The sequence below is a fragment of the Equus quagga genome, chromosome 13, assembly GCF_021613505.1.
Source record: "Equus quagga isolate Etosha38 chromosome 13, UCLA_HA_Equagga_1.0, whole genome shotgun sequence".
Taxonomy (NCBI): domain Eukaryota; kingdom Metazoa; phylum Chordata; class Mammalia; order Perissodactyla; family Equidae; genus Equus; species Equus quagga.
In genome coordinates, this window is record NC_060279.1 from 33406123 (window position 1) to 33433958 (window position 27836).

Sequence of the window (27836 nt, forward strand, 5' to 3'; positions counted from 1 at the left end):
TTAGTAGTAGGTCTCTCTCTCCAGCCAGCCTGTGGAAGAGAAGAGAGCAGAGTGAGCCAGAGAAGGCAGCACAGGGGAGGCATCTAGGGAAGACAGGCAGAATGGTAGACAGAGGAGGCCTGAGGGCGGAACACAGGGCACCGAGGATTGAAAGGAGCAGGGTGATGGAATCAGGACTAGAGGGCCGGGGTCCAGGCTCAGCACAGGCCAGGCAGTGAGGTGGGGAGAAGGGCAACGGGCCTGAAGGAACCAAGTGGGATGGGAGAGCCAGTTAGGAGGCTGCTGACCACTCAGAGCAGGGTGCAGGGGAGCCTCACCGCCAGGATGATTACGGATGGCAAATTTTCTGACTTCATCATAGATAAAGATAAGAATGCTGTAGGGAATGGCACAAAGCCACCAGAATATCCTGTAGAGCAAGAGTTTGATCAGCTGGGCAGGAGATAGAGGGGCCAGAGAAGGGCAGGGGCAGAGAACAGCACTTGGGAATTGAACGGTTCGTTTATCATGTCCACTATGTGCCGGGGACTGTGCTGGGTGCTGGAGACAGCAAGGTGCGTAGATGGGGTTGACCTCTACCTTTGAGGAGGCCAGAACCTGGGGGTTGGGGGTGAGGGAGGAGAAGCCCAAGACAGAAACATAAAGAGCCAATGATAGCAGACATGATAAATGTCACAGCAGAGGTACATGCAGTGTTCAGGGAGGTTGTCTACTGACTTTTGTGTAGTCGTTCAGGGAGACCCCTTTGCTTTCTGGGGACTCTAGGCCTTGCGCACAAAAGGGGAGGGTGTCCAAGCAGGATGGCTCAACCTGAGGCTGCATGTGTGGGGATATACACTCCTCCATAGGCAAAGATGGGGACATTTTTCTTCCTGAACCTCTTCTATAATTAGAGACCAGGAAGGTGGGCTCTGGGGAGGGATTGAATAGAACCACATTTGTTCTCTTGGATGACAGAGAGATGGCCTAGACCAGCAGTGTCCAACAGAAATATGTTGCGAGCCACATGTGAAATCTGATATTTTCTAGTAGCCACAGTAAAATAAGTAAAAAGCAGCAGGTGCAATTAATTTTAATAATGCTTTTTATTTAACCCAATATGTCTAAAATATTATCATTTTAACATGTAATCAATATGAATGTTATTAATGAGATATTTTACATTCTTCTTTTTATCCTAAGTTCTCAAAATCTGGTGAGTATTTTACATGGACAGCACATCTCAAGTCAGACACTGAATTTTCAATGGTTAAAAGAAAATGTAGTCCAATGAAAACAATAAAGTTGTACTTCCTAGAAAAATATTTGACACTGCTTTAGTCTTTAACTTTAAATTAACTAAAATTACAAATTCAGTTTCTCCCTGGCCATGTTTCAAGAGCTCAGTAGTGACATAAGAGTACTTTACGGCTACCATATTGGACAGCGCAGGCCTAGGCCGTGGTTCATTCCATACACACACACACATACACACCAACAAACATAAACACTTATATACATACAGTCACCCATTCATTCAACAATTGTGGTATGTCTACTCTGTGTCCATGTTAGGTCCTGAGGAAATAAAAATGATGACATGATGGTCCTTGATCTCAAGGAGCTCGGGCAATCAGGGAAGAGAGGATAGATAAACACACAAAATAATCACCATATTAATAATCACAATATTAGGTGATGAGTCTTATGGTCAAGGTATATACAGAGTGGGAGCGCACTTAATGCTCAATTGCATTTACTATTACTAATATATTGACGTTAATAGCAGCAGTAATAAAGCTACTATTAACAAAGCTCCCACTATGACCCAAGCACCGTCCTGGGTGCATTACACACATTTCTAGATCTAATTCTTGCAGCCATCTGCCAGGGGTGTATTATGAAGACTTCGCAGGTGAAGCTTAGGCTCAGAATGGTTATAAACTTGTTCAAGGTCACAGAATAATACACAGTACAGTTGAAATTCAAACCTGGGATTGTCAGTATCTAAGGGCAACGCCAATGTCTTTTTAGTAAATATTAACTGAGCACCTACACTATACAAAGCATTGTGTAAAACACTGCAAGGGATAGAAAGGTGAGCAAAGTATGTAAACGTATAGAAAACGAGTTGGAAGAATACACACTAAATCATTAACAGAGGCTCCCTATGCAGGAGGAGGTAGAGAGAGTCAGAGTGGAATGGGAGTTTTACTTTTTTCTCTGTAAAATATTAAAGAGCAATTTTTCACCACATGCATAGACTAAAGTAAAAAACAAAAACAAACAAAAAGCAAACATGGGACTTAAACAAAACAAAGTACCAGATGAAAAGAATTTCATTATGCCCACTCATATATATGCACATTAAGACATATTTACGTAAGTACAACAGAATTAGCCACGCACAGATCAGGCTATTTTTATGATTACTTCGCTTCCGAGCAATATGTATCCTTGGACAGCTACACTACACATCATCATAAAAAAGATGCCACTCTTTTAAGCACTGGTAAGTCTCCTAAATTTGCATGTCTGGTGGGTTGCGATCACTTGGCACAGCCCCTAATCCTTTGCTAAATAAGATGCATTTGTCAGAGCACAAATAAGTCTCCTTACACCACTGAGTACAGCCCCATTTATCCAGGCAAGACCCCTCTCCAACCCTCCACGAGTGACTTTTCTGTTCAAACACACGTTTCCTCTCACACACTCTCCCTATGCCCAGAGATTCTCCCACGTGCATCCCTTCCCTTACTCACTTGAGTGGGTACATTCTCAGGGCCATGTCCATGCCTGGAGTGTAGCACAGAAAAGCAGCCAGGAATGTCTCCTCCAGTATCCCAAATATGAGGATCTTGTTTCTGGGAAGAAATGTTTCAGAGTGTGTTGGAGACAGGGATGGAGAGGTAGAGGAAATGGCGGCGCCCTGCGCACAGGTGTGGGAATGTGTGGGGCTGTTGGGTGGGTGCTCACTTCATGCCCTGCTGGAAGACCGAGTTGCGCCGGGTCTTGCAGATGATGAGGTCGGCCCACTGCACAATCACGATGCTGACAAAGAAGCCTGTTTGGCATGTGAACTCCAAAATCTTCCGCTGCTCAAATGTCTGCAGGAAGGGTGGGCAGAGGGGAGACGTCAGTGTCAGAAGGGATTCAGATACATCTTAAAAGCTTCTTTCCTGTCCTGCCTTCCTGGACCCCATGCTGACTTAGATCTTTAGACACCCACAGCACTTCTCACTTATCTCAGTCTTAGCACTTATCCTGTTGCATTATGAGTTGTTTATCTGTTTTCCTTACCTGACGGATAGCTCCTCAGGAAGAGGCAGTTTGTCTTATTTATCTTTGTGCCCCCTCCCCATTGCTCAGTTCAAGTGCTATGGTTCAATAAATATTTGCTAAATTAATAAGAAGGGCAATGTAAGAGAAGAAGGTGTACTCAGAAAGCAGAGTCAGAGGAAATAGGTGAGAAAGGAAGATGGGGCTAGAGGGGACTCTGAAAGCTGAGAGGAAAGGAATGCCCAAAGGGTGGTACCAGATAGGAGATATTCATTCGTCCATTCCTTCAGTCTTTCACTCCCATTTTACACATAAGGATCTTACAGTCTAGTGGGGAGGATAAATATGCTATGTCAGCACTATAGGTAGGATATAAGACAGAGATCACAGAGGGCTAACACAGAAGAGGTGCATCTAAATCAGATGGGAGAAAAAGCCATGTTTCAAAAAATAAAGCAGCATGTTTATAAGTAACTTGTAGATCGAGTAAAGAATTTGAAAATATGTAGGACTGAACAATAATGGAATACTACATATTGAACCTCATGGGGTATGGTCAAAACTGGACTTGGAGGAAAATATAGAGCCTTAGATGATTAGAAAACAAAGGCTGAAAACTGATGAGCCAAGCACTGAACTTAGAGTGAGACCAATGAGCAGGTTTGTGTGCATCAGATCATGCCACCTCGATCCTCCACTGCAGCCAGCTAGCAATACCCAAGTCACCCCCAGCACCACTTGAAGATGTTAGCTCCTGACTCACTGTCACTCTAACTCTGCTCCTGTTCTTGTTTTTGGAGATTTAAATATCCATATTGATGATCCTTCCAATACCATGGTCTCACAGTTCCTTGATCTTCTCCAATGACGTCGTCTTCCACTCCCCACCTGGGCTGCTTTCTCCAGTGGTTAAACAGACACTGTCCTTTATAATAGCTACAACTTCTCTGTAATTTCAATTTCAAGCATCTCTTTCTCTCTGACCACCATCTTTATCTTTCCATCTTACCTACTCTAGTATCTCGATCCCAACACTTCATAGTCCGTTGACCCCATATGTTATATATTTGGTTGTTATCTGTCTCCCCACCCACGACCTTCCCCCTAACTAGAGTATAAGTTCTATGAGAGCAGTAACTTGGTCATTTTTGTTCACTACCGTATCCCCAGAGCCCAAACAGCACCTGGTACATAGAAGATGCTTGACAAATATTTGCTGAATGAATGAATGAATGAATGAGTGGTGATCAATGGAATTACTGGTGACAGACATTTAGAAGATAAGCAGCTATCTTTGCTTCTAGTAGTATGTAGAGTATTTCCTGGGTGGGTGGCTCTATACTTGATTATCTGAAAATGACAGCAGTGGAAGAGGCATAGACCCTGCCTTTATGGAATTGCCTCAGGGCAATTTTTCTCAACCCTTTTGCAATACTTCAAGATGTCTTTGATGTAATTTGATGTTACTTCAAATTAATTTTAATTATCTTTAATTTGTTATAAATAAATATATGTCAAGTTGCACCTTGGCAACAGGGGAATGGTATCAAGATATAAAACCAACAAGGGCTTGAGTTGAGGATTGAGGAGATGTTGACGGGGCACAACGATGAGGACTCTGGGCATCACTGGACTGTGGAGCAGTGTTGGTAGCTGGGAACACTGACATCTGATGGCCTCATGAGGCTTGGCTGGTAGAAGCCAGGTGTGTATGAGGGGCATTTTCCCAACAACACAGATTTTAACATACTTTTGAGAAACCTGAAATTAACTTGGTGTAGAGGCATCATGGTAAAGTAGGAAAGTGCTGGGCAGGAAAGTAGAATTCTGAGTCCAAAATTCTAGTCCAGTTCTTCTAAGAATTCACTATGGGACTTTGAGCAAGCATTAAATCTTTCCAGACTCAGCTTCCTCATTTATAGAATGATGATAATAAACTGTATGTCCTGTATAGACTATGTGTCCTCTATGGTCCTATAATTCTAACAAACATCTTCCACTGTCTTAGAAATTAGGACAGGAGTGTTTAAAGGTACAAAAAACCATACTTACTAAAATTCTTGAACACATAGCGTCAGTTAGAAGGTTTCAGTTTGGGTCTCATTCATCTTGGGTTTTAGGAAAGACTACTACAGAGAGGCATCCTCTAGGTTTAAAAAGTTTAGAATGACGAGGAAGGGGTATACAAAGAAAAGTTTTCAGATTTGAAGTCATATTATTTGAACTCCCATGGAGGGAAGGAGCGTAATGGGAGAGAGTGGACCCAGCACTTATTTCTGAAGCAATGATGGTTAGAACCTAGAAAAACAGAAATTAGCCCCCAGAATTTGATATGACAAAGACTTCCAGCCCATGGAAGCCAAAATATCCAGGAAGGTAAGGACAGACAACAGACAGTAGGAATGAATAGAAATGAAGTCATTGCAATCAAAGAGAACACTTGCTGACGTGATTGGAGATTGAGGTCAAATGTTAGAATGCTCATATAGAACTGGAGATGAGGCATCAACTCTGTCTGGTGCCTCCATTCTCCCACTTTTCAAAAATTTCCTAAACCCACTCCCCTGTCACTTCTTCACTCTTATTGATCACTATCTACTACCCTACCCCTTTTACTCACCCACTGCTGTCCATAGCTGTCCTCCAGGTCATTGACGTATGAATTTTCCCAGTCGTGGCGGATGCCCAGCAGATCAGCAGGCTTAAAACCATTCTCAGCCAGGATCACAAAATAGGTGAAGAATCCAGCCAGAGCCTGGATCATCCCTGTGACAGAGTTACAGGACAGGGGAACCTTGTTTAGAGAAGGACCTCAAAAAGCAGAGCATAGAAGGGGTGGTGGCTGGGACTTGCTTCTAGCTGGGTTGGTGTGTGTCTGAGCTGTAATGCTGAAGATTCTTGCCATCAATGATCTGATCCTGTCATCTCTGTAGGACTTGCCTCCAAGCCCTGACATTTGTTTCTAAGCTCTAACCCAGAGTCACATTTGAATCATATAATCTTAAGATTGGAAAAGATCTTAGAGGTGATTTTATTCCCTCTCCCCATTGAGTGAGTGTTGGGCTCCTCCCTCTCCATTTCCTCTGACATTAGGACACTCATTAAGTCCTCTCCTCTCCTCACATCTCTGCCATCTACCCCTTGCCTCTCTGTTAGTCGAAACGTCTATCCTCCATGCCTGGACCACAGTGATAGCTGACGTTAATGTTTGTCTACTAACAACAGAGCTGTGCACTGTGTAGGTAACTGTGGACAATGATCCCCATAACAGGTATGAACTTTTATCTACATTTCATAAGTGGGAAAATTGAAGCACAAAGAAGATTCAGTCGTCATGTAGGGTCATATAGGTAGTCAGTGGTGAATCAGGATTCGAACGTAGGATTGGCTCCTAAATCTGTGCTTTTACTATGTATTTCCTCCTCTAGATATTGGGATGGTCTCCCCTGTCCCCAATCTCTTCCCTGTCCATCCCTCACCTTACTTCCTGAAATAGCCCATTGCACCTGGCAACTCAAGAACAAAGACCTCTAATGGCTCTCACATGTTTTTCAAGGCTGGCCCAGTATAAATGTTACGTGTATCTACAGCCTTAATTTCCACTATTCCTTTATCAGGAATAAGGGCTCCACCAAACTGGCTTATTCCCTCTTCAACATCCAGGCCATGTGAATTTCCCCTCTCCTCTGGTCCCCGATACCTGACCATACATTTACTAGTCTAAACTGTATCTTCCAAAACCAAGTTTAAGTCCTGTTTCCTCCATAAGGCCTCTCTCACTAGCTTCGTGATTGGTGAGACCCCTTGCTTTGTACTCCTGAAGCGTGTCCTCTCTATACTCATTATTTGGCACTTGGAAAGATGCTATCATTTTATGTCTGTTTGTTCCTTCTTGACTGCACTCTTAAGTCAAGGGCAGATCAGAAATCAATGGTTCTTTGTTGTCCCAGGGCCTAGCACAGTTTAAGAAAATATCTTCCTGACTTGCAAACCAAGATGGCTCCAATGGCCAGGCAGAGGCAGCCACTCCCCACTCCCTTCACCCCTCATTCCTCTGGCCGCACCAATCTGTCCATAGGCCATGCCGATGAGACGATAGTTCACCAGTTTATCATTCTTTGGATCCCGTGGAGCCCTCTTCATGATGTCACTTTCAGCTGACTCATAAGCTAAGGAGATAGCAGGGACCTGGAGGATGGAAGGTGAGAGTGACAGGGGACACAAAGTTCAGAAGGAAACTCAGAAGTAACTCAAGCTCTGTCCCTCTCCTTGGACACAGGATTTTTCCTACTCCTCAGTGCATCTCACAGGAGCTCCATGAACCGGGTCCCAGTTTGGGTCTCACCATGTCGGTGCCCAGGTCAATGCAGAGGATGGTTATGGTGCCCAGAGGCAGGGGGATACCGAGGATGATGAAGAGCAGGAAGGGGGTGATCTCGGGGATGTTGCTGGTCAGGGTGTACGCGATGGATTTCTTCAGGTTGTCAAAGATGAGGCGGCCTGGGGGGATGGTCAAGCTTCAGTGAGACCATTTCTGTATCTGTCTCCTGGACAGAGAGACTACTATAAAGCAGTGTCACAGTCCATGAAAGGATCTGTAGGTCCGAAACCTTGGCGGTCCCAGTTTTGTTTCTAAATTATGTGACTATTAATTAAAGCCATGCTTTATGAGGATGCCTTATCTGTGTACTCTTTGTCCTTGGATTCAACATGGCTAATGTCATCTGATCTCTGAAAACTAAGCAGGGTTGGGCCTGGTTAATACTTGGGGATGTCTGAGAACGTTGACATAAAAGCCATTAGAAGATTAAGGCTGACATGGAAAGAGCCTGGGCTTGGGTTCTAATCCCATTTCTGCCATAACTAGCTTCTGACCTTGGGCGCCCCTCACCTCTCTGAGTGTCATTCCTCTTGCCTTGCAAGATGGCTTAAGTCCTTCCCTGGTGACCCTTTCAAAAATCGTAATCCCTCACTGCACTCGTTGCTTTATTTTTTCCCCACTGTATTTATCACCTTTTAATATGCCATACAATTTACCTCATTGTCTGTCACACTCCACTAGAAATTAAGCTACATGAGGGCAGGGATTTGTGTCTTTTTATCCCCCACTGTTATATCCCCAGCATCTAGAAGAGTGCCTGATACAAAGTTGGTGCTCAAAAAATTGAATGGGTACAAAATACTCAGCAAAGTGTCAGGATCATACTAGGTCTCAATAAAATGGTAGCTACTATTATTATGTGAATTGTCCTAGGTTTTAATAAGATAGCAACAGGCAGAAAGCAGGGAGCCTGGGATGCCAAATTCTGGGGTTCTCCTATTCACCAATGGACATTGTCTTCAGAATTCTCTGGGAAAGACGATGTTTAATTGGGCTCATGCAGTCAATTCATAGGTCAGGCTCCAACTGATCTTGATATGTCAACATCATTCAGGCAACAGGTTCCTAGGGGGCCCTCCTGAGATTGTGGAGTATGGAGTAGTTCCAGGGGTATGGCTACATCTTGGAACTCGCTGTAGACCTACTTGAATCTCTGCGAAGAAGTAGGAAGATACCATGCTATACCACAGTCCCAGTCTCCCTCACAAATCTGGACTTTCCTCCAGTCTCATAATAAAGGGCTCCTGAAAGTGATGTTCTAAGTACCAAATGAATCTAATTTGTAAAAATTTGTCTTACAGTGATTTTTCCCAGTCTGTACAGGACCATGGAGGTTGGATGATGGGCAAAAGGAATGAGAGTAATATATACCAACTTTCGCCTGAGTCTGAAGTAGTCCCAACCCTGGGCACCCTGTTTCCTCACCCTCCTCCACGCCTGTGACAATGGAAGCAAAGTTGTCGTCCAGCAGGATCATGTCTGCTGCCTGCTTAGACACGTCAGAACCAGTGACGCCCATGGCAATGCCAATGTCAGCTTTCTTCAGTGCTGGGGAGTCATTCACGCCATCACCAGTCGCCGCCACAACGTTTCCCTGGGTGAAGCACAGAGGGAGTGAAATAATTATTGTGTCAGATTCAGGACCAGTCCCAAAGATCAATTTGATTTCATCATCCCCTGTTTCTTGATGTAATCATGCTTGATTTGGGCCTCTTGGCCCTTCCTTCACCTGCTCCTCCTGAGATATTAAAACTCTCAGGGAACCCCCAAACTGATGTCCATCTCAGGAGTTTGAGATGGGATGTTCTCTGCAGGCTCTTCTAGCCCAGCCCACATGTTCCTCTGCTTGATTTGGGGCTGGGCTATGCCACATGATTTCTGCCAGATTCCTCGAGCCTCCTTTTTCTCCCTTACCTGCCTCTGACATCCCTCTACGATTATGAGCTTCTGCTGAGGGGAGGTCCTAGCAAACACAATCTCAGTGTAGTTTCGGAGAATCTCATCAAGCTGCGCTGAGCTCATATCCTTTAGGTCTGAGCCGTGCACCACAATGGCTTTGACATCCCTGGGGGGAAAAGAATTTCAGAAAGCTAGTTCAGAGTGTTGAGAATTTACGAGGGGTCCTGGTGCCCTCTAACCAACCTTTACTATAACCTCCTTATTTCTCCTTTCAACTCAATCTCATCACTTGTCCCCAGCCATTCACTGTCCCCAGATTGACACATTGCATCTCCTCCCTTTTCTCCCAACCACTCCTCCCTTTTCTCTACCTCTTTCTTTGTCCAACTTCCTCTGAAAATCCACTGACATAGTCACTTGGTCATTTTCCTATTATGTTTTACTTTGCAATAAGTAAACCCTGCACATACTACCTACTAAAGGAGGCTCTAAGAACTTTAGTAAGTGGGATCTAGGTGGGGCAGGCTGAGAGGATGGAGGAAAAAAATGGCAGATCTGAGTCCTTTAGGGCTCTCACCTGCTATCGATCTGCCTGACATGGACCTTGAGCTGGGCAGTAGTGTCCTCTGCAGTCTCGGTGCCTTCTGAAATGATGCCCACACCCTTGGCAATGGCCTTGGCTGTAATGGGATGATCCCCTGTTACCATAATCACCTGAATTGGGAGGGGAGGGAAGAGGAGCAGAATCATCTTCAGGGAGGTGCCTGGAGCCTTCACCATTCTAAGAACTAACAGATCACTGCTTCCATTCCACAGGGTTTTAGTAGCTCATTCCCAAGAACTTGTGCTATAGATCAAAAATCTCGCTACTGTGGCTTTAACCCTCTAGAGTGGGTCAGGACCAACAGACCATAAAACACAGGACAGTTTGGGTTCTATGCTTCCCAGGAATACATCAGGGATTTGGGTGTTTTACTATATTTAGAATTTTGTTTAATTGCTCTAGAAGTTATTCTGCTGCTTTAAGCTCAAAGACAGAAACACCTACACATGGAACAAGTGGTAATAAAGGAATGTCTGGAATAATCCATCTGTCTAGCAAAATTTCATCTAGGTCCAGGTGCATTCTGGTTCTCATTCTTCCTCTCGTCTTCCCACTGTCTCCCTGCAGCCTCTGGGTTCCACCCATTTTTTGGATACCTGGACCAGCCCTAGTCTGGTCCCATTCCTCCCCAAAGATCAGGGGCCTGAGCTCTCTGCTTCCCTAGCATTCTGTTCTTTCTGTATTTCTGCACTTGTCACTTCTCTATATGGTGATGGCTTGTCTGTCTCTCTCCCCTACTGGACTGTGAGCTCCCCAGGAATGTGGCCACGTCTCTGATTCCTTGTTAAGTTTCCTGCCCTTGCACAATGCCTAGCACATAGTAATCCATCAACAAACAATTATCAAACGAAGGAATGATGGCTTCCTGGGAACCACTGCCCATGGTTCCCACTGCCCTCCCAGCACACAATTTTGCAGTCTCTGATGGGAGGAAAAAGGAAACTATGTGACCATGACCTAACTATCCAACTGCTTGCAGGAGCAGAGGCCCTGAAAAGGTCAGTCTGTTTACTTTTAGAGCATGGAAGTGAGCCTTGAAGGAGTTTTCCTGTGAGCCCTCATCATTCCGCACTGGCACCCCTGGCGTACTGGAAGAAGACAACTAAGCTGAGATTCCCAGAGACTCAGGAAAGTCCCACTATGAGCTGTTACCCACACCACTGATTTTGAGGATCCTGGTTCAACTTCAGGGCACTGGATCCTCACCAAGCTTGGCCCGTGGGGCACAGGGTAACTGGTTAGGATCTGGGAGGGAACTGCATATAAGGTTAGAAGATTCCCGATATGATTCAGACTGAGCCCTCAGTGATGCCTTTCAGGTTCGCAGTGCCCTGACAGCTTCCCAGTGGCTCATCAAAGTGACCTGGGACCTGTAGGACAGGTATGGTATCATCCTGATACATTCCTGGTACCTAGCCCAGTTTGACTATTCAAATGTCCTGTTCTATCGTAGTTTCTGGAAGTACCACCTCCATGCTGGGCTGGAGAAATAAAAACACAAAGTCAATCACCCCGGGAGTGAGTTCCTAGGACCCAATTTCACAGAGCATTGAGATGCATGCATACAATAGAAGCGTAGTTCCACAGAGAATGGCTCCCTTTGAAGTAAAGGGCATCTGGTAGTTTCTGGAATTCATCAAATACTAAAGGAATTTCATTTCCAGCTTGTTGGTGCTGACTATACCTCTGATGTTCCCACGCAGCCTTGCAAGCTGCTCTCTTGTTCCCTTGTACCCGCTTCCCCCAGCTCGGACCCATCTGAGAGAAACGTTCCAGCGTTGGTGACATTACTGTAGGCCCTCACTGCTTGACTGCAAGAACTGACTGCAGTTCTTAAAGGAGGCCAGCTTCACAGCAGGGGCCAAGTATCTTCATACTGCTGAGAGCCTCAGTTAGTGGCAAATATAATGGGCTCATTTTATTTTAGTTTTTTTTTTTTTAAAGATTGGCACCTGAGCTAACAATTGTGGCCAATCTTCTTTTTTTCTTTTCCTGCTTTTTCTGCCCAAATCTCCACCATACATAGTTGCATATTTTTTCAGTTGTGGGTCCTTCTAGTTGTGGCATGTGGGATGCCGCCTCAGCATGGCCTGATGAGTGATGTCCACGCCCAGGATTCGAATGGGCGAAACCCTGGGCTGCCAAAGCAGAGTGCACGAACTTAACCGCTTGGCCACAGGGCCGGCCCTTATTTTAGTTTATTAAAATCACATTTCTTCCAAAGGCCTGAGCACATGGCTCTACCTGGGAAATCCCAGTCCCACACTCATTCCCTTCTAAAAACTTTGCTACCATGCAATCATTATCTGACCTCTTTAAGCAGCCTTGTAACGTTTGTCAGTTCTGCATCAACACCATTTTGGAGCTGACCCTGGAAGAGTCTACCCTATGGGACAACACCATGTACGTTCATTACAGTTTGTCCTCCTTGAAGGATGGCATCATGTGTATGTCCTACACTTCCCTATAGGGAAAAAGTGATGATTCAAACTTCCTCACCAAGTCTGCCAAATTTCTGTCAGCTTAGAGTCCAGAAGAAGTAAGAAATTATAATGAGACCTGTAAACCTATAACCAGAACAAGGACTGGCCCAGAAAGCACTGAGACCCCCTGCTTCAGCTGCCAGCTTGAGGCCAGCAGCGAGAGTCCTCCTCAGACTACCATGGGCTCACTCTGCCTCAGGCTGTGATGACATCCTGATCTGGTAACCATCCTGGCTAAAATCACCCTCTCATCTCTGTTTGGACCTCCCTACCTGTAGGCATAATTGTAACTCTCTTCTTGCTAATGGGATCCATAAATTCTCAGATGAAAAATTTTAGACTACACCCACAATGTTATTCTCCATTCTAAGAGCACACCTCAAAGCTCAGAAAATTCACATGAACCCCTTCTCCACTGATGACCCACAATATGATGTGGTAGCTTATAGAACCATGGGGCAATATCAAGATAACTTGGTTATCCTACACAGATATGTTATAATAATGCTTCTCTGCAAAGAACTATACCACCCCAAACATCTTATAGTAATTAAGGAATTCACTCAGAATACTATCCTACATCTATTCCTTGGTTCCCACTCTACTGACTAATCATTAAACTTAGCGAGCCCCAGGCTGCCCCCAGACAAACTGCCAAAACTCAGAAGTCTAAGATAAATCTAGCTCTAACAGATAGCATCTAGTTCTCCTTAAATACCTCCAACGCCCGCCCCTCAACCTGCCCTCCCCCAAGTCCAGGATCCAGAATATCAGGTATGAGCAGGGAAGGTGTCAATATCTAATCTATGAAGATGTATATGCGTCTTAGACTCTGACCTGGGAAATGTGGGTTATGGAACATCTCAGAATTAGAGGAATTCTGCTGCTATCTCGTGAAGTCCAAGGCCCACCCTGACCAAAGAGGAATCCCCACCTCTGAGCTTGTTCTGCAGCTGTGTTCACTCTTGGACCAGTTCATTTGGTTTTTAGCTTTTACTCCTGGACATATACTGGTTAGTGCAGTTGCTCACTCCCGTCAGATCCATTGAGGGCCCCCAGCTCTCAATATCCCATTCTCACTATTGCCTGCTTCAGACCCCCGGCCCACTTGGCCTCACCCTTTCTACAACCCATCCCAGCAGCACATTCACATGATATCTTCTAGCACTTTGCTACTCCTAGTGTGGTCTGCAGACCAACAGCAAGAGCATCACCTGGGAGCTTGTTAGAAATGCAGAATCTCAGGGTATCCTAGACATACTGAATCAAGATTTGCATTCCAACAAAACCCCTAGGTGATTCACAGTGTCCTAGGACACTGGTTCTCAAACTTGTCTGCACGTTGGAACCTCTAGGAAAGTTGTTAGAAATACAGATGCCTGGGTGCCACCTTGAGAGTTTCTAATTTAATGGGTCTCAGTGTGGCCTAGGCATCAGATTTTTAAAGCTCCCCTGGTGATTCTCACGTTCAGTGCAGGACAGGATTCTGACTATAAAGGAAACTTACTATTAGATTCTCTCTTGAGGCTAAAAATTATAAGCTCAAGGAAACAGAAATCAATTCAATTAGACCAAGATTATTAAGAAGCTACTCTGTGCAAGGCTTTCTACTGTTGCTCCAATTTGTGAGTTTCTGGGATGGTCAAGTTTACCTTAATCCCTGCACTACGACACTTGCACACAGCCTCAGGCACGGCAGGTCGGGGAGGGTCAATCATGGATATGAGCCCCACAAAACAAAAGTTTTCCATGGGAAAATTGACTTCATCTGTATTAAACTTGAATCCCTTGGAGAAGGTGTTAGGCAGATTCAAGAAGCAGAACCCTGGAGAGAAATAGAAGAAGGGACCAGTAGTCACTCAGCTATGTCCCTATCCTGTTCACCCCAACATCCTAGATTTTTCACCCCACGGACGACGGCATTCTTTCAAGGCTTCTCCCACAGCCCCTCACCTAGCACGCGTTCCCCCAGACCTCCTAGTTCCAAGTAAGCATTTTGGAAGGCTTCTTTCATTTCCTCGTCCATTGAATACTCCTGCCCATTCAGAAGATAACTAGAGCAAAACGCCAAAATCCTCTCAGGAGCCCCCTTCATCAAGAGCACGTGGGTCTGGGAGCTGTCCTCCCGCAGGTGGATGGATATCTAGGAGAGGAGAGGAAGCATCAATGGAACAGGAGAGAGCAAGGGGCAGGGACAAAAAGCACGGGAAAGGTCTTTGAGGGTAAAACCGACAGGCAACCTGTTTCATACCCTCCACCTCCTTGATCCCGTCACCCCAACAGAGTCCCCCCACCCCCAGGCGAATCTGACCCACTGTTGAGCCCTCCTCCTTCCCAGGAAACCCCAGCCTGGTATTTGCACTCAAATCTCTCTTATCTTCTCAGCCAGAATGGAAGCTGAGGGCAGAGCCAGGCTCTTTCTTTCCCTGCTTCCTCTGCCTGGATGGCTCCAGAGCAGCAGGAGTGGGGCTGGCAAAGACAGCTGAGTAGACAGGAAAGAAAAAAATGTCATGTTCTAGGGCCACCAGGAATGCCTTATAGCTTTATGATCTCAGGTCAGTCCATTTAATCTCTCAAAACCTTAGTTGCTTTGATAAAACATAGACGGTCTGTGTTGCTTAATTCATTGGGTTTTTATGAGACACAATATTTGTAAAAGAAACTTTGAAAACTCTGAAGCACAATTCAAACACAGGTTAGTCATTCTAGTCCCCTTGCCACTCTCTTCTAAAAGCCGTAGGGAGTGAAAGTAGCCAGTGGGATTTTCTTGGCGCCTCCCCCAAGCAAGCCCGGCTAGAGCCGGGTGGCTGGTGGGCTGGCCAGCAAACTGGGTGGACCACAGAGGAAGATTTTACCGTTTCAGCTTGATACTCAATAGCTCAGAAAAGGCACTAATGTAGTCATTTTGAGGAAAGTTGCTATTTTGTTGGACGTCCCAACAAATGTCGTGGATATGTTTTGCTTTAATTTTGAATCATGTGGAGGGAGAAGTAGCTAATTCTTTCCAGTCAAAAGCTTTAATTGGGCCCTGCCAAGCACAAAATTCCTGTCTGGTTAGGGAGGCCACTAAACATCAGAAAAAGTGGAAAGAAGTTTGCAGTTTGGGCTTAGGAGGCCTATCTTATTACACTGACTGAAAGCCAGTTGAGACAAAAAACTACGGCTTTGCTTTTTAACTCTTACTTGCTCAGTGTTCAGTGTGAAAATACAGGTAATTGGGTTTCTAAAAATCTATACGGCTTTTGTTATTTTCTAATGGTTTTCTTTTTGGTTACAAATTCTTTTTTCCATGTGATGAAAGCTTTTAAGATCTACTCTCTTAGTAACTTTCAAGTACAAAAATATGAAAATGTTTCACGAATTTTCGTGTCATCCTTGTGCAAGGACCATGCTAGTCTTCTCTGTATTGTCCCAGTTTTAGTATATATGCTGCTGAAGCGAGCAGTATTATGTGTTTCTTAAGACAGAAAAACAAAACTGACTTTTGGGAGTCTCCTTTCTTGTCTGTTACCCACTCCTGAACGTCTGACCTTTACGGTAGTACGTGAACTCGGGGACTTCCACTCCCCTGAGCAAACGTGACTGCTCCCTAGCATTCCAACCTTCGCTGGCCAAGCTCCACTCACGCTAACACCCCATTCCCTACTTTCCACCATAACCCGCTCTTTAAACTGTGCCAGGATTCTCATGGGGGACATAAATACTGGCTTTCCTGTCCCTCTCATGGATTTTATTGCTAGTGCCACCACTGTCCCTCACTCAGCATTTCTCCTTCTCTTGTCACTCCTACCTGGATAACGGACAAAATGTTCCTGAGAAATGAAAAAAAACTTCACAAACCTGCTAGAGACCCCTGCTGGCCTACCTGAGGGCAGCTGCTAGAGCTGCAGGCATGGAATGAAAGGAATTATTTGATGACTAATGAAATAAGGCGCCTCAGGGAAGTGTCTTGCAAATCCAACCTTATTCTGCAATAGCAAACCTCGAGGTGGCCACAGAGATGCCTCCTAACAGCTGCACACGCCTGTAACTGACTTTCACCAACCAGCCTTTGCTACCTACAGACATTTCAGAGAGCGTTTTACGACTTGCTCTCTCCACAAGTGGCACAGCCCCAAGCTCGCTTAGGCCTGAACATCTCTTCCTCTATCACCTACTGCTCCCTCACCTGTTTGTCACATACTCTTGGGGTGAGCCTTCCTCTTAAGTGGGATGCAGGTTATCCACTGACTCTGTTCTACCGCTCAGAGGTGAGGCTGAAGGCAAAGGCAGTGCTCCCACTTCCCCAGATGAGGAGCCCATCCCCCCACTACCATTCTCTTTCCTTTGTTGGTTCTATACCTGGTACTTGTTGGTAGAATTAAAGGGAATCTCTGCCACCTTGGGGCTTTTCTCTCTCATCTCCTTCACAGAGCTGTAAGACTGCTCGATGAACTTGAGGAGGGCTGACTCAGAAGCATCCCCTGTTGTCGCCCGCTGCCGGATGGGTTTTATATCGTAAGCTTGAGGGGCGTGGCACCTGGGCTTGCCCGTGGTGGCGACAAGGAGAGGGGCAGAGTGGGGAGGGAGTACATGGGGGAAATCACTGAGTGCCAGAAGAGAGATTTTTGGGGAGAGCGGGTTAGACCCTGGACACTGAGGTACCCTCTACCCTCTTAGGTCTGACTGATACCTTAGCTATGGGAAGGGTCTCCTGATCAGGCTTAAAGTCAGCCCGGTTGCAGAGGCCAGCGATTCGGGCCAGGATAAACCAGGTGTCAGAGTCCTTGGCAAATGTATTCACTAGGGAGAAAGAACAGATTTATGAGCAGGGGATAGGAGAGTTTAAAGCAGGGAGTTATTCACAACCTGTTCTGTACCCAAATACTTCACAGAGACCACATTTCCTTTCCTTCATACCTCCCTTCTCTCCACTTACTCTCCAGCTATTTTCTGTCTGGACTCACCATTCACTCTCAGCTCACTCATCACATCCCCCAAATCTTTCCACTCTTGGCCCACCAATGCCACTAGTCACCAGTCTGTTCTTCACTAGTGTCGGCCTCATATGTGGTCTTATCGAACCATAAGTGGGCGACAGTCATGCGGTTCTGGGTGAGGGTGCCCGTCTTGTCAGAGCAGATGATGGAGGTGGAGCCCAGCGTCTCCACTGCCTCCAGGTTCTTCACCAGGCAGTTCTTCTTCGCCATGCGCTTGGCTGTCAGGGTCAGACACACCTAAGGCCAGGAAGAGGGGAGAGAATAAATGGAGAGAAGAGATTGGCTACTTATACCAATTTGTGTTTTGAGAGTCTGATCATTTTTATTGCTATTTCAATTGTTTGTATTTATTTCCCTTGTGTTCCCACCTAGTCATTAGAAATTCCATCTGTGGCTATGGTAAAGGAAATTAGGAAAGTGATCTTGGTTTGTGTTTTATGGCCGAGTTTCAAAACAAGGGTGTATTCCTTTACTAGAGTAGCACAGAGAACGATCACCTTATTCTCCCTGGAATATTCCACTCCCCAGTGATCCTTTCATTTTTTCTACTCAGCAGCTTCTTTTTTATTCAAGTTCAGGCCACACCTCTTTCTCAAGTCTGACTTTCCAGGGACCACATCCACAGCTAATCTTTTATTGTGGTATAAGATGCTGTGTGTGAAGGGGGTTGTATCAATAGGTAAAAAAAAAAAGGAAGGGAAAGGAGAAAATGATGAAATTGAGAAGGAATATTGCAGCACTGAAAAGAACTTGAGAAATCATTTAAACCAAAAGATTTTTCTTGACCATAAATTCAATGAAAGTCAAGTATATGGCAAGTTTGTTTTAAAAGTGAACAAATTCTTAGGCTGTGGTTACGTAAGCACAGAATTCTAATCATAGGGTTATGATTTATTTACATAATATCACTAGTCCTGATGTTTTTGTGCTAGTCTGTCCACACCACAGTGCTATTCTCATTTCTATTTTAAGGATACTGATAAACTAGAGCATACCCCCAAACAGGTGATTAGTTAAGACAAGGGCTCTGAAGACCATGTCATATGAAAAACGGACAAGAGGAAAGGGATTATCTTTCATCCTACCTGGAGAGTTTGAGGGGACATATGGCTGCTGTCAAAAATCTAAAGGGTAGTTTGTAGAAGAATTGACTCATTTTGTGTTTCCTCAGGTGGGAAAACTGGGATCAAACAGGGAATCATATTTCTGCTCAACACAATGAAATCTAACTAGAGCAATCCAACAATGAAATGAACTGAGACATTACTAGAAATAATCATCATCTCCCAGAGACTTTATAAAGGATATTCAGCATTGGTTGAAAGGTTGAATTTATACGGGCTTTGAAGTCCTTTCCAATAAAATTGTACAATTCTAAACTAATCTTCCTCTGTAAACTGATGAATTGAGTCCTGGGGACGTTAAGTGATTTGGCTAAGTTCACTACCCAGGACACCTGGAACTAGAACTTCTTCCCAGTGACTTAGAATCAAATGCTGTCTGCATCACAACTCACTTCCTCTCTCCTTGAGAAGAAAGAGAGAGAGAAGGCACCAGAAAATGTGGGTGGAGGAAGTCAATCTAATTTGGGAACTAAATGATTTTACACCTGTATACATGTCAGGTGGTGTTCAACAACAAAAGAGATCCTAGTTATTTCATTTCCCTGGGTCTGTTTGTCTGCCCTGAGGCCACCCTTCACCCTGGCTACTCACGGTGACAGTAACCAGCAGCCCCTCAGGCACATTGGCCACAATGATGCCAATAAGAAAAATGACAGCCTTCAGCCAGCTGTAGCCCAACATGAGCGAGAGCCCAAAGAAAGAGACACCAAGGAAGACGGCCACCATTGTGATTATATGGATGAAGTGTTTGATCTCAGTAGCAATGGGGGTCTGGCCAACTGCTAGTCCTGATGTCAGCGAGGCAATGCGGCCCATCACTGTGGAGTCTCCTGTAGCAATCACAATGCCCCGGGCTGTTCCTGCGGATGAAGGCGGAAGTCTGAATTGGGAAGTCTGTTGGGTTTGGTTCCTACAAGGAGAAAGCTGTCAGTGGTCAAAAACAAGGTTGAAACTCAAGGCCCTGTGAAAGGTTCTTATGTTGTATTATCCTCATATTTAGTTTAGACAGATAAGGGTCTCCTAGTCTGAGAAGCCTCTGAAGAGATTTCACAGCTCTCCAGAGATACCCAAGTTTATTGCCTAATTGCCTTCACTGTCAAGAAGGTCTTCATCACACTTAATCTAAATATCTTCTATGGTCTCTATATTTCTTATTTTGCCCTCAGCAGCTAAACAGTGTCTAGATCTGCAAGAATAGTGGTTATGCTTCTGCTAGAGTCCTATCTTCCAATATCCCCTTCTCCTCTAACCCAGTGACTCTTAACCAGGGGCAATTTGCCCTCCAGGAGACAATGGCCATTTCTGAAGATATTTTGGGTTGTCACAACTGGAGTGGGAAGGAGTTGGTACTAGCATCTAGTGTGCAGAGGGCAGGGATCCCGCTAAACATCCTGCAGTTCACAGGACAGCCCTCCTCTCCCACTATAACAAAGGATTATCCTGCCCAAGTGTCAGTAGTGCCAGGGTTGCAACACCCTGCTATGACCTGAGCCCCCTCCCTGCTTTGCTGGCTAGAGCCAGTCTGACCCCTGCTGGGGAGCACAGGTCCTAACAGCTGGGCTTCGGGGCTTTTCTCTCCAACACCGCCCTTGAGTCAGAAGGGAAGCATGGCCATCATGTTTGGCTTTACATACATCATGCAGGACACTCACCTACACAGCTTGAAATGAGGGGCCCCACAAGGTTCCTTGCTCAAAATAACCCTTCCTGCTTTATCATATGGCTGAAATTTCTACCATTAAAGTTACAGTCAGATTCACCCAGAAAAGAAACGTATTATAGAAATAGCACTTATTTTAGAATCAGAAAGACTGAAACTGTTTGCCCTGGGGCAAGTTACTTAAACTCTTTGAGACTCAGGTTTCCTCATCTTTAAAATGGGATGAAAGCACCTACAAAGCTGCAAGAATGAAATGTTTTTAGAAGAGCCCAGAACAGGGTTGGGCACATAGTAGGCACTCAACTATTCGTTTCTTTCTTTTCTTCATTTAGATGAAATTAGGGTCTCCAGAAGGACAGATATAAAATCACACGTGTGACTTGTGGGGGTGGCTCCAATCTGGCAGGCCCCACAGACATAACACAGGGCAGCTGGTCCATTCCCAAGGTCACCTTCAGCTACACGCGTCTGAGAGCAGATCTTGCTCAGATAGCAGACAGGTCAGGTCAATGTTCTGCAGAAGAGTAATTCTGGAAAGCTTCACAGTGTGAGGCACTCTCTGAGATGAGCTTCAGACAGATTAAGCCTTGCGAAAGGAAGATACTGAAATAATTGAGAGGTGCTGAGAGGGTATTATGTTTTGAGGGGGGTAGAGTATGGTGTCACCTCCATCTATTTTGCCATGGTTTGGTTTAGTCTAGTTCTTCGTTTCTATTCCTTCTGCTATGGTTTCCCCATGCTTGGCCATATACACCTTCTGTATATTGTCAGAGAAACAGCTTAGGCCCCTGTGAAGGTGCATGAGAACTCAAAGAGAGATTTTGTACCAGAAGCCCCATCAAGGTCCACAGTGATGAAAGCAGGGAGGCAGGGTTCTAGAAGAGAGGTTAAAGTTATGCTACTAGTTTACAGATTGCATAGAAATTCCTCAGTTTAAAAGTTAAGAGCTCCTTCAACCTAGCTCCACCCTCTTGGCCACATCTTAGATCCCACCAGTCTCCTCTTAGAGCCTCCTGTATTCTAGCCAGACCCTTGTGTCTCAGATGGAATGCCACCACCACTTTCTCCCTTATCTGAAGCATATACTTTGCTGACCAAAAAACCTACTTTGGAAGGACAAATCTGAGCAAATTTATTCCTAAAATTTAATAATAGAAATTTAGTGTTTTTGAAGGAAGCTTGCTAACTTGTATCTTTCCATACAAATTTTCTTAAATATATTTTATTTTCTAGATGGGTTCTTCTTCAGTCTTAATGTTACTCTTATCCTTTAAGGTATTTCCACGTTAAATAATTTTATTACCAGAGAGGTCATTAGCAAGTGTTATTCCAGACGAGGGTCTGTAGAAAGAGCATGGGCTGTGGAGACAGAGCTCCATGAGAATCCTTGATCCTCCTCTTTTTGGTTGAGTTGTGCTCTTGGACACTGCATTTAATTTCTTTGAACCTTAGTCTTTCATGTGTAAAATAGGAATAATATCTGCTGTATAATGTTCTGAGAATCAGAGTTATCTGTAGCACTTGACACATAGTAGGCATTCCATTAAAAAATAGCTATTTCTTAGATGCTCAAACACTTATCCTTAAACACAAATAATGGTTTTCATGCGTGTTCCAGACAGTCTTGCAGGCCTCCTTAAGGGGAAAGGATGAAGAAAAGGTTGACATAATGATATTGAGTCCATTGTTAGCACCTCGGCCAGACTGCCTCCCAGTTGAAGGATATCCTAGATTCTAGGAGCTAAGCCAAAGTGTGAGTGGCACCTCTGGTAACAAATGTGCAGTGCCAATACCCTTTCTTGGAATAGTGAGGAGAAGTTAGGGCTTACCTCAGGAAAAGAATGACCTAGCAGGGCTGAATAATTTTCCTCCTTTCTGTGCTATTTTCAGTTCATAGACCATAGACATATTCACTAACTGGAATAATAATAACTAACAATTTTAGGGCACTTACAATGTGTTAGACTTTGTGCTAAGCATTTTATATGTATTATGTCCTTTAATCCACATACAAATCTAAGGGGTGGCGAGTTTTATTATCATCCTCGTGCAAATGTGGAAATGATGGCTTTGACCTTTCACCAAAGGTCATACAGGTCATGAGTGATGGAGAACCTAGACAGCATACCAGCTATTACCTACCCTACTACCTTTAGAAGATAGAGAGCTCTGGAAATCTTTGTTTCAATCGCTGCTTTTGAATCTAGGCTATTAATGATGCGATACTCACCTTCCACACAGTTGGTGGAGAAGAAGCAGATGTTTCGGGTCTCTAGAAGGTTCTCATGGGTGAAATGAGGAAAGCGGGACTGGGGCTCTGATTCTCCAGTCAATGATGAATTGTCCACCTGGGATGGGAGGGAGGATAGGTGATAAAATGAGCATGGGACAAAAGATTCATTTATAAAGATGACACATCTTTATCTGCCACCAACATCACCATTATTGACATGCAGGCAGAAACAAATTTACACACCAGTACCTTCTTGTCTCTAACCTCAAATTTTCCCTTGTAACTTTTCAAGGTTCTGAACAATAAGATCATACTTTCTTTAACTGAGCCCAGGTCACTACAGTGCCCTAAGACCATACTTAGTCCCCTCTCAATACTTTCCACCTCCCCTCACCTTACATCCTTGTGCAGAGATAAGGCGGATGTCGGCAGGGATTCGGTCCCCACCCTTCACTTCTACCAGGTCTCCCACTACCACATTTTGTACGTTGATCTGCATCTTTTCTCCACCTCGAATTACCAGAGCTTGCTGTGGGAAGAGGGTGCAGGGTCATTTCCAAAGCTTTCTTCTTCTCCCATCCCCGTCCTGGCCTACAACTTCCACTCCTGGTCTCCTTCCTTCTGATTCCCCTTTCTTACACTGTCACTCCGCATCATACTTGACGGTCTCCTTGGGAGATTGCAAATTCTTACCATGGCTATCTGCAGGGCCCTTTGCAATGTGACTTTGCTGCTCCTCGCGTTAAGAGATGGGGTCTATCTCTCCATCCCTACACTTGGGCTTGGCTATATGGCTTGCTTTGGCCAATAGGACTTTAGCAAATGTGATGCAACCAGAGGCTTAAAAAGTGCTTGCATGTTGGGGTTTGCCCTGTTGTCCCTACCCCTCTGCCACTCTATTGAACAAGCCAGAGCTAGCCTCCTGGAGGAAGAGAGATCATGAAGAGAGAGGCCCCAGCTGTCCCATTCATCTTGGTTGAGACCCCAGACATGTGAATGAGGTCATGTCTGACCATCCAGCACCAGCTAAGGTCAGCCCAGATCAGAAGAACAGCCCAGCTACAGAATTGTGAGAAATAATATGTTTGTCGTTTTGAGCCTCTAAGTTTTGGGGTGGTTAGGCAGCAAAAGCTAACTGATAGTCCAAACTCCTACTTCCATTCTACCAAAACATTTCCCCGGAACTCTTATTCAACAAAGGAATTAAGTTATGTTGATACCAAAGGGAGAAGAAGATCCTGGGCTGTAATGCTAGAACATGATCATGTCGCTGGAAAATTTCAAAGCCTGTTTCTTTCCAAGTTTCCAGCCGTGTGCCTAGGAACCTCTTTCTACTGTCATATTATTTCCAGGTACTTTTTATTTGAAAATAATCTAAACTGTCAGAAAAGTTTCAAGAGAAAAAAAATTGTCCCAAGAACACCTGTATAACCTTCACCCAGATTCACCTAGTAACATTTATCCCATTTTCTTTGTCATCCGTTTTCTGTCTCTACATACGTGTGTATGGGAATATTTCTTTCCTGAACTATTTGAGGGTAAGTTACATGCCTCATGATGTTTTATCCTACATAGTTCAGTGTGCATTTCCCAGGAATTAGGATATTAAATAACCACAATACAGTTACCGATTTCAGTAAATTTTACATTGATATAACACTTTAATCTACTGTCTCTATTCCAGTTTTGGCAGTTGACCCAATATATCCTTTACAGCATTATTGTCTCCTCCAGCACAGGATTCGGCCTAGGGCCAGGTGTTCCATTTAGTTGCCATGTCTCTTTAGCCTCTTTTAATCTGGAACATTTCCACAGCTGTTCTTTGTTATTAATGTCATTGACATTTAAAGAATCCAGCCTCCTCGACCTCCTTTGCCCTCCCCCTTTTTTTTGAATAGAATGTTCTTATTTAGGGTTTTGGATTATGCTCATTAGACTCGGATTATGCATTCTAGACCAGACTATTCATAGGTGATGTTGTCTCTTTCTCAGGCCTGATAGAGTAAAACCTAAGTGGACCTCACCCTCACTCAGCTCACTCATCATAGGATATAATTCTCCAGGGGACTTACTAATCGTGTATTTGGCTACGTACTACACCTCCTCTCACTAGATCCTCCCACACCAATCCTACCTGAGGCACCATGCTCTTAAAAGACTCCATGATCTTGGAGCTCTTGGCCTCCTGATAATAGGAGAAGCAGCCTGTGATGAAGACCACGACAGCTAGTACAATGCCCAGGTACAGCTGGAGTGGGGAAAGAAAGGGCTCATCAGTAGGTCTTTTTCTTCTTCTTCATCCTCAGAAAGTCCGCCTGCAAGGGGAATAGCCATTTCTCCAGGTGGAAGAAACCACTGGACTCAGTTGGAGAGCACGGGGTCTGGGAAGAGTCTGAGACAGGGCCGGCTCACTCGGCTTCCTGGTTTAGGAACCCTAAGCAATAATGAGGGGCCAGCAAAATCCCATGTCTGAGAAGGCCTGTATCTTCCTCTCCAGGAAGGCTATTCATGGGGGGGCAGGGAGGGGGGAGGCAGATCGTGAGGGAGATGGGGAAGAAGGAGATGAAGAGAGAAAATTCCGGGAAAGAGAAAGGGACTGCAAAGTGCTCTGATGATCAGTTGGGAAGGTAATCATAGGAGAGCAAGTTTCCGGGAAAACCATGTATCTTAGGGAGCTGAATCAGTAGCTTTCTAGACAAAGGGCTAGAAACCAGGAGGGACCATGGGCTCCCTTATAAAATCCCGGGAGTATCAGGGATTTGGGCCAGAGGACTTCAAGAGAGCTAGGTGGCTGAGCAGAAGAGTATCAAGGGCTAAGCAGAGACTGGACTGGCAGTAGCAGTTGAATAGACTCACATTATCTTTGGTAGGCTCCTCATTGAAATACGTCTGGATGCCATAGGCCACGAAGCAGAGAATGGCACCCGTCCACAGTAGGATGGAGAAGCCACCAAACAGTTGTTTACAGAATTTGACCCACTCAGGAGTGGTGGGGGGTGGGGTAAGTGTATTGGGTCCATCTCGATCCAGTATTTCCTGGGCCTTTTCTGGGCGAAGGCCCTGTGTGGAGATGAAATAGGGATGGACAGAGAACCATGAAAAGAGAAGCAGCTATAGCAAAGGGGAACCTGGCTTCAAAACTCAGATCTGCCATTTACAGCCCCAGAATGGGTCTAGAGACCAACGAAGCTCTCTGAAAGTCAGTCTTAAAGTTCCTCCTGGATAAGTGGGACTTTAAAATTTGCATTATAGAAGGGGTATCATTTAGCACCCTTACATAGGAAGGATTTTTAGCTTATGGATTGATTCACAAACCTTTCTAAACACCCATCTTGGGTCTAGCACGGTGGTACCAAAATGAGTAAGAATGGTCCCTACCCTATGGAGCGCCAACTCTAGGGCAAGATAAATAAATATCAACAGACAGTTTATAACATAATGTGAAAAACTAATGTAATGATGAGATAGAATACATAATGTTGAGAACATATGGACAGTCCCACTTTGACTCTTTAACTTACAAATAGGAAAAAAAACCCAACTAAATACATGAATGCATAGATTCTCACTGTAGCCTTGTACACAAGCTTGTGTGCTTTTTACTCTAAATGAAAATGATAGTAGAACCTACCAGAGAATTGTAAAACACACTCTCCTTAATCACCATCAGCCACTCCCCAACCTCCCCATGAAAAACATGCAATTTTAATAAAAACAAGACAAGCCTCCTACGCTCTTTACTGGTTACCAGATGGCCACTCCAAGCCCCTCCAAAGACGAAATTCTAGAGCTAAGAGGAACTTACATTTTGAGGGCTTTTATTTAAGTGTTTTACTTGTGATCATTGTATTAGTGGTTCTAGTAACAGCAGTGGTAATGGTAGGAGTAGTTATATATGGTTTTGCTGTTAAACCGTGGTTCTCAAAGTGTGGTCTGGGGACCCACGGGGTGCCGAGACCCTTTCAGGGGGTCCACAAGGTCAAATGATTTTCATAAGAATACTAAATGCATTGTTTTCCTTTTTCGCTCTCATTATTTCGAGTATACAGTGGAATTTTCCAAAGGCTACATGACACATGATATTGCAGCAGATTTACTACTGAAAATATATGAGAATCCAGCTGTCTTCTATTAAAAACCTAGACATTAAAGAGATTTTTAAAAAAATGCAAAATGCCACTAACTATTTTTGGTGTCATAAAAATACTATTTTTACTAATATACAATGGGATTCCTCTTGTTTTTAAATGAATTAGGAAATAATTTTAAATTTTCTTAATTTTAATTTCTAATACAGTAAATACAGATGGATATAACTCACAAAGCATAAGCTCTTTGGGGTCCTTGATAATAAGAGTGTGAAGGGGTCCTGAGGACAAATGTCTGAGCAGCGCTGCTCTAAACCATTCTTACTTTCTTATCTAATCCTGACCTCTCTGGGAGGCAGTTACCATGATCACCATCTTCCAGGTGTGTGTCCTGTGGAACTTGGCTGGGTGGAAGTTAAGGGTAAGAATATTGGACTCTTTGGGTCGGCCCCATGGCACAGAGGTTAAGTTCGCATGTTCTGCTTTGGCGGCCCGGGGTTCCCCAGTTCGGATCCCGGGTGCAGACATGGCACTGCTTGGCATGCCATGCTGTGGCAGGTGTCCCACAAACAAAGTAGAGGAAGATGACCACGGATGTTAGCTCAGGGCCAGTCTTCCTCAGCAAAAACAGGAGGATTGGCTGCAGTTAGCTCAGGGCTAATCTTCCTCAAAAAAAAAAAAAACTGGACTTGAAGTGAGGGGCTTGATTTCTAGCTCCAATTTTGTCCTGGTAGCCTCAAAGTTGGGGACGGGGACCCTCTGCCTCCCTCAGGTTGTTCCTTCACTCACCTTTGTCAGGTCCACAGAATACCTTCTGCTCAGCTCTTCCAAGGTTAATTTATGGTCATCCTGAGGAGACAGTGGAGTCATTGAGGAAGAGGTGGCGACCCCAGGTCATTTCCAGGGGAAGGAGAGAAACATTTGGGGGAAGAGGGATGGCTCTGGCCTGTGTGATTAATCCTCAAGGTAAGATGTTAAAAGGTTGAGGGTTGAGGAGTATTTTCAGAGGGCAATTTGTTAGCATCCATTTTGGGTGTTCTCACCATGACCACTTCCTTCTTCAGCTCCTCTATATTTGCCTTGTTTTTTTTCCTCTTCACCTTTTCTTTCTTCCTTCTTCCAACCAT

General features: G+C 44.6%; 1 protein-coding gene and 1 non-coding gene across 2 annotated transcripts; both read right to left on the reverse strand.

Annotated features, from left to right (window-relative positions):
• Positions 1 to 27836, reverse strand: ATP1A4 (ATPase Na+/K+ transporting subunit alpha 4). The gene is made up of 22 exons (XM_046682500.1): positions 27753 to 27836; positions 27499 to 27558; positions 25478 to 25681; positions 24756 to 24869; positions 23016 to 23150; positions 22619 to 22736; positions 19320 to 19588; positions 17643 to 17841; positions 17298 to 17407; positions 16967 to 17101; positions 14579 to 14768; positions 14278 to 14450; positions 10116 to 10252; positions 9554 to 9704; positions 9065 to 9233; positions 7604 to 7758; positions 7323 to 7446; positions 5879 to 6024; positions 2956 to 3086; positions 2742 to 2843; positions 318 to 409; positions 1 to 29 (listed from the first exon to the last, which is right to left on the reverse strand). Exons 1-22 carry the CDS (start codon positions 27834 to 27836, stop codon positions 1 to 3), a joined length of 3027 nt encoding a protein of 1008 aa, XP_046538456.1.
• LOC124251607 (U6 spliceosomal RNA) lies at positions 15964 to 16070 on the reverse strand. The gene has a single exon (XR_006891801.1). It is a non-coding gene; the product is annotated as a U6 spliceosomal RNA (small nuclear RNA).

Excerpts from the sequence above, each read along its gene's own strand:
- ATP1A4 (XM_046682500.1), bottom strand. The coding sequence starts at position 27,836 with ATGGTTGGAAGAAGGAAGAAAGAAAAGGTGAAGAGGAAAAAAAACAAG. Across the intron at positions 22,737-23,015 it reads TCTCTGCACAAGGATGTAAG|GTGGACAATTCATCATTGAC; the intron begins GTGAGGGGAGGT and ends CTCCCATCCCAG. Across the intron at positions 17,102-17,297 it reads AGACCCTTCCCATAGCTAAG|CGGGCGACAACAGGGGATGC; the intron begins GTATCAGTCAGA and ends CCCATCCGGCAG.